The following is a 14,518-nucleotide window of genomic DNA, read 5'->3' on the forward strand; positions in this document are numbered from 1 at the left end:
CGTTCTTCCAGGCATTCCTTTTCCTGCTAAGGCCGCTGCCATGGCGAACTCCAAAACAAATTCAAACCAAATTGACCGTCTCTCCAATCTCCCCTACGCATTGCTCCTCACAATCCTCTCATTCCTCCCCACTCACATTGCCGCTCGCACTTCCGTTCTCTGCCGCTCCTTCTGCCACCTCTGGAAGGCCTCTCCTTCCCTTGCACTCATTAGCCGAGACCTTCCTTACCCTGAACTTGAGAAAGACAACTTTGTTGCCATGGCCAAACATGCGCTACTACGCCAGACTGCTGTTGTGACTTCATATTTATGTAATTTATGACTAGACTGCTGTTTTCTTTATTGTATCGATACAATATTATAATTAATAGTTATTTTAAAAAACAAATAAAGCTGGATTTAATGGGAAGTAATATTGCTCAATGCATGAATCTAGAGAAGGAAGATGGTTGGAAGGAAGTGATCTTTTATGTTCTCTAGCTTCTTCACAAGCTCCATCCATTCGATCATTGGTCACACACAACCTTGGCCTGGTACTTGGTAACAACCTAACCTGAAACAAAGGCAATATGAAAAGGCAACTTCCCGCTTACCGATCCTTTCCCAAGCTCTTATTGTGGTGCCTCCTTTCCCTTTCTCTTTATGATGTGAAGAGCCTTTGTAGGTTTCCTCATTCGTATAAGAGGGCTACGAGTGGGTGAGATCCTCACTTTTTGTAGGTTTGTTTGGACTGAGGCCCGGGCAATTCCCGACTCATCCTGACCACAGGCATGACGGCATAACTCTTCAAGAAGGGATGGTTGAGCCGGGCAATGCGGCTCGTAAAGCTCTTTTGTCGAGTGCGCAATCATGACAGGACTCGAGGAAGAAGCCCCGGCTAATTCCATTTTTTCTGATAATTTGATATACATTTTATATAAATTTTCGTGAAATAGGAGTACTATAAAATTGAATATGTTCACCAATCACCATTAAACACTAAGAATTGTGTTCATTATTATTAGCATGATCCATACAAAAGATCAGAACCATTACAATAAAGATTAATTTCTAGCGTAATCGATCCATTACAATGATAAACGCCATCACCAATTTGCAATCGAAGCCGGGCTGGATAACAAGACTAAACACATCATTTCCTAGTAACACGGATGTTTCAAGGGTTGTTTTTCTTGAAATCTGCGCCACCTCACCCCCTCTACTGTCGTAAATTTTACAGCTACTTTTGTCGAAGCAGCAACCATCAATTCTGAAACTCGGCATGGATTTCGACTTGTTATTAATATCTTCCAAGTTTGTTAGCGAAACTTCTGCTTTATCAACGTTATGAAGCATTGAGTATCGCTTCATTGAGAATAATTTTGAGTCTGGTTGCTTGTTTCCGCATTCTTCGACTTCGTAAGCATTCCATCTATCATGCAAGCTCAAGATCTGCAACAATGATTAGCTTTGGACATAGATCTGTAAAATTTCAATTTTCTTTAAAAAAAGTGTGTGTGTATATATATATATATACCTGAGGACGTAACCAGAGGAGAGGATTGCCAACGCCATCCATGAGCACAATCTCTTTAGTTAAACACTTTTGCCTTCTCGAGTAGTTATCAACACGAAAAACTAACCGCCCGGTATCATCGTACACCGAGAAACCATCGGTTCCTTGAAACCCCATGCTCGACTTTTGCCAAACCGTAAAAACCCTAGCTTTGTCGACATTTGTGGGCTTGCTCGTCTCTGCGTGCTGCTGCTGCTGCACTTGCATCCTACTCATTATTATAGACTTCAATTAGTGGGAAAGCGACATGCATGAAGAGGGTGTGGAAGACAAATAAATTGGGATCGTTCAATTATTTGTTTAGGAATGGGGACCAATGTATTGGTTATATATGTACTTAATTATTATATATATATACATGATCCTAGCTACTTGCCAATATCTTTGTCTGTAGCAATATTTAAAAATTAAATAATTAAATTTATGGCATCATTTCTTAGAAAATAGTATTTCCGAAAGTAAAAAAAAATACTATTGCTGAGAGCATACTGACAGAAACGTATTATTAATTTCTGAACAAAAAGCATTAATTTGACGTCAACAAAAAGCATTAATTTGACGTCAACAAAAAGCATTAATTAGTTACAAAAGTATCTGCAATGAAACCGTCAACAAAAAGCATTAATTTTTTTTACACATAAAATGTTGTCAATAACAACATTTCCAACTGTTTATATAAACGATGTCATTTGACGTGTAAAAAAGAAATTATCTCTATTTTTTTATGATAGTCCATAGACTTTACCTGTTCACACACTCACACACTTTATTTCTGCACATCTAGAATTCAAATTCTGTCATTACTAACTGCACTAAGCAGCAGTGACAACATTATCGCCATGTTGCATGAATCAAAGAAAATTTCCAAGGTTATACAAAATTGACAAAACTAAAAACATGATACTCATAAATTGACAATCCTAATTTAAAATTGATACAATATTGAAATTGTTCATACAACAATCATGTTAGCAGGGGCTTGCATGGTCACTTTTTGGCGCGAGAGGAAGAGAAGAGTACTATTTGTCAATGAACATATATAGATGTGCGAATGATCATAAACAATACGACTATATAATTAGTTCTGTGATTCATGTCAAGAATATGTAGATACTGTCAGAATATTCCCTTATATGTTTGTGGTTTTATTCTGTATTTAGTTATCTTCTTAATTACAAGGTCAAGTCAGGTACTCCTGGTCAGTATTTTAAAATGCGGCTGCATATGCTTATGTAGTGGTCTTCTGTATACATATATAATCTCATGCAGTCAAGTTCACGTAGTTTTAAATAGCACAAACCACTAGATTAAACAAGTATTTAGATATAAATTGATTTTATTTTATCTATATTTCTGTAACAAAGCATAGTAAAACCGCATATGTACTTCCGTATACAAATCCGTAGTATGCAGTGGCTTTCCGTATGCATGAATAAAACTGCATTTTAAAACACTGCTCCTTGTAGAGTGTAAATATTTTTCTTAAATAAAAAAATCGTTAGACGACAATTGCCGCTAACCCTAAAACAATCACAAAATTCAGTCGTGGACCATTACACGATAATATAACCAAAGTTTATAAACAAATTAATTTTCACACAAAATTCTATGATACAATTCAACGGCTCTTGTTATAGTTAGACATGCCACTCCAAAATTTGATCACAGAATAAATAATTTTCTTTATCAATATATTGCCAGCTTGTTTCTTGCCAGCTGTTCTTCAAAAAAAAAAATTAATCACAGAAATAAAGTTAGATGCTTTACGAATAATTGAATTCAGAAAAAGAAGCAAAAATTTCAGGTACCTTTTGTTGCATGCATGTGTTTCTGTCGGGTATAGATCAAGTCTCTTTCTTTCTTTGTATTTTGTCCATAGTTATAAGAATATGATTGTATATTGTCTTTTATCCTTGAATCTTGATCAACCATTGTCATAAGCGTTAATTTACATATTATTTGATGTATGGCTACCCTTTAAAACATGCCTTAATTTTCATTTCATTGGAATTTATTTATTTTTTATTCACTTTTATTTGATTTGGTCAAGAGATGAGATTCTACAGAATTTGTTCATTTATTGTAGATTTAGATCGAACGCGAAGTCGCAAGAGGCCAAGAGCTAGTTCATGTGCATGTGTGCATTGAAGAGATCTTTTGATAGATATACAAAGAAGAAAGAAAGGCTAAAACCGATCGATTTGCGGGATTGATTGGTGCATGCATCTCTCCTATGAATCAGAGCTTAATTAATTCACACGTACGCACTCAAAGGAGATTTTGGCATTTTTTTCTTCATATCATATTATATAGAAGATTCTTTCTTGGACAGCACGCATTGCATTGATTGAGGATTATTTTTGTTTTTATATATCACGCTATAGCTAAATAGGAAACAAATTGGATTACATGAGATATTGCCCCCAAGTTTCAGAACCGGATTCATACTCACAAAGTTACAGTCGCGCTCAAGCACAGCATCGGGTGCAATTCAAGACGAGATTCAAGACTTCCGTAAAGAGAAAATTCAATTCAAGAATTAATTAATCAAGAAGCATTGATAAAGGAGATTTTACTTATTTAATTAATTCCTGTGCTTGTCTTAATTGTGTGGAAGGCTAGACCTTTTACTTATTTAATTAATTCCTGTGCTTGTTTTTATATATATGTAGTTAGTACTCTTGACTGTGCATATTAAGTTATTTGAATATTATATATTTGTGGGTGTGATATTGATTTATTTATGTATGTTTGAATGAATTTGTTAATATATATTTTTAAATTCATAAAGGACCCCAATAATGTTGGGTTGAGACCAATGGCGTAGTCAGGATTTTAGTCAGAAGTGAAAAAAAGTTTCGAGTTACCTGATTACCTGATCAGTGAGCAAAACTAACTTATATACTTGAATCATTTTAATCAATCTCACCAAATTCTAAATCAAATTTAAACATAAATTAAGAAAAACATTAATAGCACTCAACAATTTTACTCAATTATCAGTCGCAATTTGTAATTTAATTCATTCGCTTAGATTGCAATAATGAATTGTTAAAGGACAGAAGTAGGTAATTTAATTTTCAGAAATAGACCAACATATTTATACTACTCTATATATACCTGATTTTAAAATTTCAGATGCCGGTAGACAAATTGCCTACCCCTATTACATGGTGGCTCCATCATTGATTGAGACTAAAAGAAAATATTCATATTAGAAGTAATTTATGAAATGTTTTATATATAAGAATGACTCTAGGTAATTAATTTAGACCATGGACCGAAATATGAGGTTTATATGCCCCAAATAAATAAATAAAATTAGGTACTTGAAGAATTAATGGATTAAATTAAAATATGTAAGCCACAAAAGTAGGAAACCTAGCCATTTGATTTAAATATAGTATGAAGCCACCTACGGCCGGAAGTTGATAAATATCTACCTAATTAGAATAACATCCAATCAATCAAAACATAAATATTAAAAAAATAACTAGAGAAACACAATTAATTAAGATATTACTATGAATCTATAACCCTAGAAATTCATCTCATAGCAATATTATCGTTACCACTACATTGCATTCGCATTAATATTTAATCTGCATTTTAGGAATTCACACTATACATTTGTATAATTCATCCTGCATTTCTTAGGATTCAGTAGCAAAAAAATCGATTCGGGTTATTGGGTTTGTTGTATCGGACTTGGTAGTGATAAAAAGCTTCATAAAAAAAATTTAAAAAAAAAATGTTGGATTACAAAAAAGAAAGAGTTTGGCTATGGCGCGCGTTGCGTGAAGAATAAATATACTTTGTTGTAGATTGTAGAAAAAATGTTTCTGTCCACTAGATTTTGTCTACCATTTGTCCACAACTTTATCCAAATATATATCTGTCATTGCATCGCTTGGAAATAATAGTTGAACTACTTCCTTGCTTCTCGTCCATGCATGATCACAATATTTATATTGTATGTATGGAAAAGTCCATTCTATGTTTGATACAGCTAGCAAGAGAAAATGGGATCAATTTAGTCACATTTATTTTTAAAATTTCATGCGATTTTTTATGTCTAATTTTAAATAAAATATTACGAATACAGTAAAATTGATCTTACATATTTAAAAAAAAATTTATATAACTAACTTCTAAGCTTAAAAATATGACTCCGCAATACAATTAATTTAAAATAAAATATTATGAATACTGTAAAATTGATCTTATATATATATATATATATATATATATATATATATATATATATATTTAATTTATATAACTGATTTCTAAACTTAGAAATATGGCTCCACACTAATTGTATTGTTAGATAATATGAGAGATGTACAAAAATCTAAGACTTAAATAGCATTTATTACATCATAGGCTTGTAGCGCTAATAGTATTATAACTAAAAATTTGCATTTATTACTCCGCAATACAATTAATCTAAGACTTAAATAGCATTTATTACAACTAAAAAGTAGCATTATGCCCATATCGATAGGCTTGTAGCGCTAATAGTATTATAGCTTTTATGATTCAAAATGCTATAGTGTGCTATTTAGAACTCCAACAAAAATATATTCATTAATCGAAAGTTTGTAGCCGACATACCACGAGAACAAGCCCCCTGATATATTTGTCAATTATTAAGATATGAGAGATGCACAATATATATATATAAGATATATAACAAATGTTTTGCTATTCTGATATCCAAACCTAGCATTAGAGTAGGCTTCCTGTTTTGCTGAGATTAGAAAGCTGACTTTAATTTGTTATCCAAACCTAGCATTAGAGTAGGCTTCCTGTTTTGTTGAGATTAGAAAGCTGACTTTAATTTGTTATCCAAACCTAGCATTAGAGTAGGCTTCCTGTTTTGCTGAGATTAGAAAGCTGACTTTAATTTGTTATGCAATGACCTTGACATAATGTACTGATCAAATAAATAAATTAGCATTGTAAATAAATTAAGATATATATCCTGCATTATACACCCATCAGTAGATCCATTATTTCAATGCGTTGAACACATTATGCGAGATGAACACTTTTATTCTAGGAGTAGAACTAGGGTGTTCTTAAGTTCACCGAGTTTTTTTGGTGAACTCAAGTCTAAAACCTGTCGGTTTCAAATTACAAATTCGAATTGTTGAGACTCGTCTATCTTACGAGTGATGCATCTACATGTAAAAATTTTAAACATTCGAATTAATTTAGTTTAAAGTCAAGCGGTCAAAATTAGATGCTTAATTAATAAATTAATTTTGATGCTTCTACATGTGCTAATTCGGGCCCCATGTTCACGGATATTTGTCCAAGGTAATACGTGATGATTTTTTCTGACTGAAAAGAAATTTCATGATGGTATGACAACAACAATATATATATATCTAGAAACGTAAATTCGTGTCATATTGTGTCGTAATTATATAGTCAGGCGTGTTATATTGTGCTGCAATCAAGTAATTAATTTTTTACATATCATGATTAAAATTATAAAAATTGATGAAGATCGATCGGTTAATATATATATATATTCACAGTATGTTAGTCATGTCGTGATCACTACATATGCAGTAATTAATAAAGTTGATGTCACTGCATATGTTTGATAAGGGATGGGCTACGCTACTCCATGGAGTAAAATGAGTTGGTGCTCCACACAAATTTTATTTTGAAAATTCAAATGACCGATCCGAACCGTTAGATGTGATCTCCATATTGAAATGTGCTTGAGACCAAATTTTACATTTTTTGAAATTATTTTACTATTTATTAAGCATTTTTGAAAATTACTAATCCAATGATCTAGAAAATTTTACTGTTTTTCACTGTTCATAGCAAAATAGAAATTTTGAAAAATGCTTAATGAATAGTAAAAAAATTAAAAAAAATGTAAAATTTGGTCTCCAAGCACATTTCAATATGGAGATCACATCTAATGGTTCAGATCGGTCGTTTGGATTTTCAAAATGGAAATACGGTGTGTAGTACAAACGCGTTTTACTCCATGGAGTAGCGTAGCCCGTCCTGTTTGATAATATTTAATTCTTTATTTTTACCATTTGAGTTATTTATTGAAAAAAATGTCAAAAAATAATATGAAAAAAATATATAAAAAGTTTGTGAAATAAAGAAATAATGTTGCAAAATAATGTGTCATAATTCGTGTGTTTCATATTATGTCGTACTGTGATCATAACGGTTCGCGTGTCGTACTATATTGTGTCATTTTTTTTAAATGGTGATCACAACAGGTAAATAAATCCGACACAACATATACAAGTCAAAAAACACAACTAACACGCATGCCATATTATGATCGATAGAACCATACCGTCGTATCGTGTAATGATGTATCTTAATTATCACATTATGAGTTTTTTCCATGCATTATGGAGTCCAAATTCCCCCAGATACTTGAGGTACAATCCAACAAAATAGACGGTCCAGATTAATCTTAGTAGATTCAAATTAGATTCGGTGCCTATTGAAGCTATAGGGTGTCTGCTTTGAGATTTGTGCCAGGTAAAAAGAACGATCCAGATTTCACACTTTTACCTTAGGTCCCTGGAGTGATACAGATTCTATATTCCTAACCACATAACCACATTTGCTAAAAACCTATATGATATTTATTTTTCTTGACAGTAATTTAGGGCCTGTTTGGCCTTCAATTGGAAATGGGCATGTGTACAGAAATTGAACTGAAAAGTACTATTTCTGTGGAAAAAAAAAATTCTGAATTTTCTTTTATCACGGAAACAGTACACAGCCGAATAGAGCCTTAAACTAAACTAATTTAAAGTGTGAAAAATATCTCATTATTTGTCAAGTCATGTTCCCACCACCCCCAACATGCATTGGATTGAGATCCAGTTGAATCCGGATTCGTACCATACTCTTATTCCAACCATTTGGACTGCTCCCGTGAAAAATTGAGGAAACAAATCTGCTGCGATTCGAATTAGAGCTACAGTATCTTGAAATATCTGCTTTTCTAAATCTAATTGTCAAATTTTTTTGAGATGCGTGCACAAAAAAGTTGAACGGTGGGATTTCAAGATACTGTAGCTCTAATTCGAATTGCAACAGATTTATTTTTCAAAGTTGAAGGATGTCAGCTCGTTGGATGTTAATTAACGGCGCTCTTTATTAATTAGACGATAAGGATATGTGTACGATTCTTTTTGTTACTTATATGAATAATAATACGAGTAAAAACTATTTTCAATCATTATAATTATATATTAGGAAGAATTTCCAGTGTGCCCATTATTTTGTTATCTATATGAATTATATATTTCTAGGGAGAATTTCAAAAATTGACTGTTTTATGCAAAAAAAACCGGTGAACCATTCAAAATTCGGTTCATTTTTATCAAGGTTCTAAATAGCGCACGATAGCTATTTCGAACCATAAAAGCTATGACGCTATCAGCGCTATAGCGGGCTATTTCGCGCTATAACGGTGCTATATGGCTATAGCGTCATTTTTTTTAACCATGCCGCTATGACGCGATAAATGTTATTTAAACTTTTATTTTTTATTTAATGAATTGTCACAGGCTCATGTGTCATGGCTCATTTATTCTTTTGCATTGAGGAGAAAAAGGTGGTGTGAAAAGGTAGTACGTACTTGAGAGTGATATTCTGTGGATAATTATGTATAATTGTTTGTATTTTTGCAATATATATTTTTTAAACAATTACGTTTGAGTATGATAAAAAAAAAGTCCTTCCAACATTTTTTTTTAAACCAAAATTCTATTTTTTTTTTAATATATAGTTGGAATCTTGTTTCATCCCAAAAAAACATGAAGAATTCCTATGGAGTTGATTATTCTGTTTTAAAATAAAATGTAAAACTAAAATCTCTTTAATAAAAAAAAAGCTGTCATACGATGTTTACTTTAATAATTTTAAGAATAAATTATATACAATTTGAGCTTTTAAAAGAACATTTTGTAATTATCTATAAATTTATTTTATAGTACTTATTTAATATGTTTGTGGGAAATTTCACTAATATAAAAATATGATTAATTTTATAATTGTACCCATATCTCATAAATATATATATTTACAAATCAATGGTCAGATCGGTTGATCTATCGGTCCAACTAGTGAACCATTGACTCGGAACTTTATCAGACCGACGACGTCTGGTCTAGTTCTAATAACATTGATCGGAACAATCGTTGGAATATTATCAAATATTGCCGTATTTTTGCAATACGATAATTGTAAATATTTATTGCGTTAAAAATTGACATTTTAATTCAAAATTGCTCTGAGCATAACTGCTAGTTTATTGACTTAATCATGTCAATTTGTTCATGATTAATAAAAAAATATATAATATGCATGCTATTGACCGTAAATACATTTACTAACTATTAATTGTGCAAAAGTTGATGAATTCTTTCCAAATTATTCTAATAATATTTTCAGTAAAGTTTAAATACTATTTATAACATAAATGTCAATTCGATGAACATATGAATTTGCAAAAGAATACCAGTAAGAGTAAAACAAGAGTAGAACTAGGGTGTTCTTAAGTTCACCAACTCTGGGTAAATTCAAGTCTAAAACCCATCGAATTTTCTTTAAATGACGAATCTGAACCGTTGAAACCCGTCTGCCTTACGAGTGATGCATCTACATGTGAAATTTTTAAATATTCGAATTAATTTAGTATAAAGTCAAGCGGTCAAAATTAGAAAGTTAATAAATTAATTTTAATACATTCATTTTTTGAATGTTTTTTATCCCTTTGACTCTATGCAAAATAGTTTTAAAAATTTATATATAGACACATCACTCGTAAGATAGATTGGTTTCAACAGTTCGGATTCGTCATTTAAAACCGATTAGATGAGTTTTAGACTTGAGTTCACCAAAAAATTTGCTGATCTTAAGAAAACCTAGTTCTACTCATAAAACAAACCCAAATATTTTCAGTTGACATATTTTCTTTATAAAAAAAAAAATGGTCATCATCTTGTGAATTTTTAAAAGAAATCCGTGACATCAGTTAGGCTTAGTGGGCTCTTGGCCCATGTTCCACTAATTGAGGAAAACTAAAACAATTTAAACAAACCCAAATAACTCGACTCGACCGCTGAAATCAATTGTCGTGCCTAAAACTAGAGTATTAATTATACCCGTTAAGGGTATACCCTACCCTACCCGTCCGTGCCCGAGCCCGGGTATGGGTCGAGTACTCGGGTACGCGGGTACGGGCAAAAAACGGATCGGGCCGGTTTTTTTGGACAAATACCCGACCATACCCGTATCCGACCTTACCCATACCCGACTTTACCCTACCCGGGTACCCGTCTACCCTTACCCGTACCCGTACCCTTATACCCGACCCAATAATTCAAACCCCAAATTCAAATTTTCCCCCCAAATTCAATTTAATTTCTGTTTTTAAAATTCTGTTTTTTAATTTCTGTTTTTAAAATTCTGTTTTTATTTCTGTTTTTATTTCTATTTTTTAATTTCTATTTTTTAATTTCTGTGTTTTAATTTCTGTTTTTTAATTTCTGTTTTTAAAATTCTGTTTTTAAAATTCTGTTTTTATTTCTGTTTTTAAAATTCTGTTTTTAATTTCTGTTTTGTAATTTCTGTTTTTAAAATTGTGTTTTTTAATTTCTATTTTTTATTTATATTTATATTTATATTTATATTTTATTGTTTTAAAGTAAAAAAAACAAAAACAAAAACAGGAAAAAAAAAAAAAAAAAAAAAAAAGCAGAAAAAAAACAGCAAAAAAAACAAAAATACCCGTACCTGCCCTACCCGTCAAGGGTACACGGGTATGGGTATAGGACGGGTGGGGTATGGTTTTTGAAAAAAATACCCGACATACCCGTACCCGTATACCCTAGTACCCGTCATACTCATACCCGAAACGTACCCGTGCCCGGGTATACCCGGGTTACCCGTACCCGTCCCACCATTAATACACTACCTAAAACTAACCCAAAGAGCGCGCGGGAAAGCGCAGCGGGAGTAAAACCTAGATTCTCAAATTAGTGCTTTTCTTCAAAACCCTCTTCCCCTTCGTTCTTCCAGGTAAACCTTTTCCCGCTAAGGCCGCTGCCATGGCGAACTCCAAAAAAAATTCAAACCAAATCGACCGTCTCTCCAATCTCTCCTACGCATTGCTCCTCACAATTCTCTCATTCCTCCCCACCCACATTGCCGCTCGCACTTCCGTTCTCTGCCGCTCCTTTCGTCACCTTTGGGAGGCCTCTCCTTCCCTTGCACTCATCAGCAAAGACCTTCCTTACCCCCAACCTGAGAAAGACAACTTCGTTTCCATGGCTGAACGTGCGCTACTTTGCCGCAATCCCCACCACCCCCTCCTCAGCTTACACCTCGAAATCTCCCGCTGTGACCGACGAAATGCCTCATTTCTTTGTTCCTTACTTACCAAGGCCCGCTGCCTCCAGTTGCGCCACCTCACCATTGAAGGTTGCTATTATGCAGATTTCTCAACTATCCTCCGCATTATCTTAACCATGACCACTCTGAGGTGCCTCTCGCTTGATCGCGTACCTTCTTTGGAATATGACATATCTTTTCGGTACTGTCCAAAATTTAAGTTTACTTCTGGAATCACTTTAACCTGCCTGAGAAGCCTTTCCCTTGGATTGGTTAGCACTAACCTGGAATATTTCAACCCACTTTTCTCCTAATTGTGTTCCTTGGAAGATTTACATCTTGATATGAAGCTTAGTTTTGGGTTTAGAATTTCCTCCCAGACAATAAAAAAACTCAAACTGATTATTAGCGTTGGTTGTTATGAAAATTATAATATGGTGTTATCTCTTCCTTCATTGGAGTCACTTCATTTGGAAACTCAGCAGCAAAAAGTTAAAATTCTGTCTCGCATCTGTGGAGATGTTCCTTTGTTGAGAAAAGCTGTCATTAACCTAGACTATCTTGATTGGGGAGATGTCAGTGTTGTTCATGGACTGTTGAATTGGATCTCACATGTGGAAGAGTTAACACTGCATGCAAAAGAGAGGAAGGTAATAAACTTTACCTCTCTTAATTATTATTGTTTTTGCATATGTCATTTATGTTTACTCTGTGCACCTTCGGTGTGAGTTGATCTTTAAATTGTTTTGATTCGTGTGTTTGAACCTATCAATTAACAACTTTTTTTTTTTAAAAATGGTTTGTCATGATATGTCAGATATGCATCTGACCCTGGTTTGACAGTTTTATGTTATTACTCGGCAACGAACGGTACAATTGTAGGCTGATGCTTTACTTGGATATTCTTGACATGTGTGTAATTTGTACAGGATGTAGTGGACCCAATTCATATCTTGATGGAACCATATGAAAAGGTGCCGAAATTTTCTAATTTGAAGCACTTGGATGTGACCCTTTGCTTTCACGATCGTAATTATGAAGCTATCATCAGAATGCTTCATAATTGTCCTGTTCTGGAATCACTGAAACTGTTTCATGAGGTGCATAATTTTTTAATTTTTATTTTTCTAACCTATATGTCTAGAATTTTATTATGTACTATCATATGAACGGGTGGAAATTCTTTAATGAGAATAATCTTTTGAAGTTGCTGATGTGGCAAGATTGCACCTGTAAATGAAATGAGATAGGTAATAGAACTCATATACTATCTTCTCTATACCCCTAATACTCAACAACCCAGGTACTTGATTTCATTTTCACCTTTCTTACCTTGGCTCTTAAATCAAAGTATTGATCGATGAGTCTTCTAACATATTTCAGAAAAGTAGGATGAGAGATGCAGGATCGAAGCTACCACGTAATGCTGATGGTAATTACCGATATGCAATTTTCAAAAATCTCCATTCGGAGGTGGATAATAAAGCATTCATGGAGTTGATGGATTATAAGAAAAAGTATCCTTTCAAATATTGGAAAATGGGGCGCACTATACGGTCCAGAATAGCTCGCAACCAGGTCTAACTCAATCTGGTGCCTCTTTAACTTTAGGGGGTCCCCTTTAAGATTCGTGCAAACTTAAAAGAACGGTCCAAATATACTAATTCTAAAAGATTCCTTTGTCCAATACTGGGGAGGATCTGAATTTGGATTATAAAGCATTATGGTGGTAAGCTCGTAACTACGACTTGCATAGTCCTGCTAAATAATGAAGACGTTTTCATTGGTTTGCTTGTATTGATTATTTTTGTTGGAACTAAATATCCTAGTTGTGTTGTTTTCACATGGTGTTAATTATGTCCGAAGCATGTTGTCAAAAGCAATACTACATATGTTTTTGTTTTTGGCTCACTTCTATGTAAAGTTAGACTCAATTTGGGCATACATGCATGTTGATGCGAAATGTTTTTATTTTTGCTTATTGTTATGTTGGTCATTGGTGATATTTATTTATCTCTTAGACAAAATTATAAATCAACTGAGTTATTTGACTCAGTTGAAGATTCACTTTTAATAGTTTAACAAGATATATGAAAACAAAGGAGGAAAAAAAAAGGATGAAATGCTTAACATTTGAGTACTGTTTCAATATTTCAATTTACACTGACAAAGAAATAGTATGATTTCAGCCATTCTGAAGATGCCTATAAACTTTGAGGGAAGATTTAGGCATGCTAATACTGACTGGGAACTTCCCTTTTCTACTGCTTTCTTAATTAACAGCACTAGTGCTGAACTGGTACATTGGTATTAGTTTTTTTTTTGGTTCTTTTCCTTTTCCCTGCATTATACTTTCTATTGTCTTAATTGAGTATAGTTTGTGTTTTGTTGTCTTAAATTGAATTCTGGTTGGGCTTTAATTTATACTGGTAGAGGTGCTTGGAATTGTAATTGTCTAGTACAGCACTATGGTTGTATTAATTGTTTCATTGTTTGTTCTTTTACTCCTTTCAGTTAATTTTATGTTTTTGGTTGTCGAGTTGTAATTTAATTTGTTTTTAT

General features: G+C 33.1%; 2 protein-coding genes across 2 annotated transcripts; one reads left to right on the forward strand and one right to left on the reverse strand.

The window, feature by feature from the left end:
• Positions 1 to 956: 956 nt before the first annotated feature.
• LOC144563247 (protein LURP-one-related 8-like) lies at positions 957 to 1,929 on the reverse strand. The gene is made up of 2 exons (XM_078312691.1): positions 1,517 to 1,929; positions 957 to 1,431 (listed from the first exon to the last, which is right to left on the reverse strand). Exons 1-2 carry the CDS (start codon positions 1,769 to 1,771, stop codon positions 1,051 to 1,053), a joined length of 636 nt encoding a protein of 211 aa, XP_078168817.1. The 5' UTR covers positions 1,772 to 1,929; the 3' UTR covers positions 957 to 1,050.
• Positions 1,930 to 11,673: 9,744 nt separating this feature from the next.
• LOC144563575 (putative F-box/FBD/LRR-repeat protein At4g13965) lies at positions 11,674 to 12,270 on the forward strand. Its single transcript, XM_078313067.1, has one exon. It carries the CDS (start codon positions 11,674 to 11,676, stop codon positions 12,268 to 12,270), a length of 597 nt encoding a protein of 198 aa, XP_078169193.1.
• The last annotated feature ends 2,248 nt before the right edge of the window (positions 12,271 to 14,518 follow it).

This window comes from Carex rostrata, chromosome 12, assembly GCF_964058835.1.
Source record: "Carex rostrata chromosome 12, lpCarRost1.2, whole genome shotgun sequence".
In the NCBI taxonomy this organism is placed as follows: domain Eukaryota; kingdom Viridiplantae; phylum Streptophyta; class Magnoliopsida; order Poales; family Cyperaceae; genus Carex; species Carex rostrata.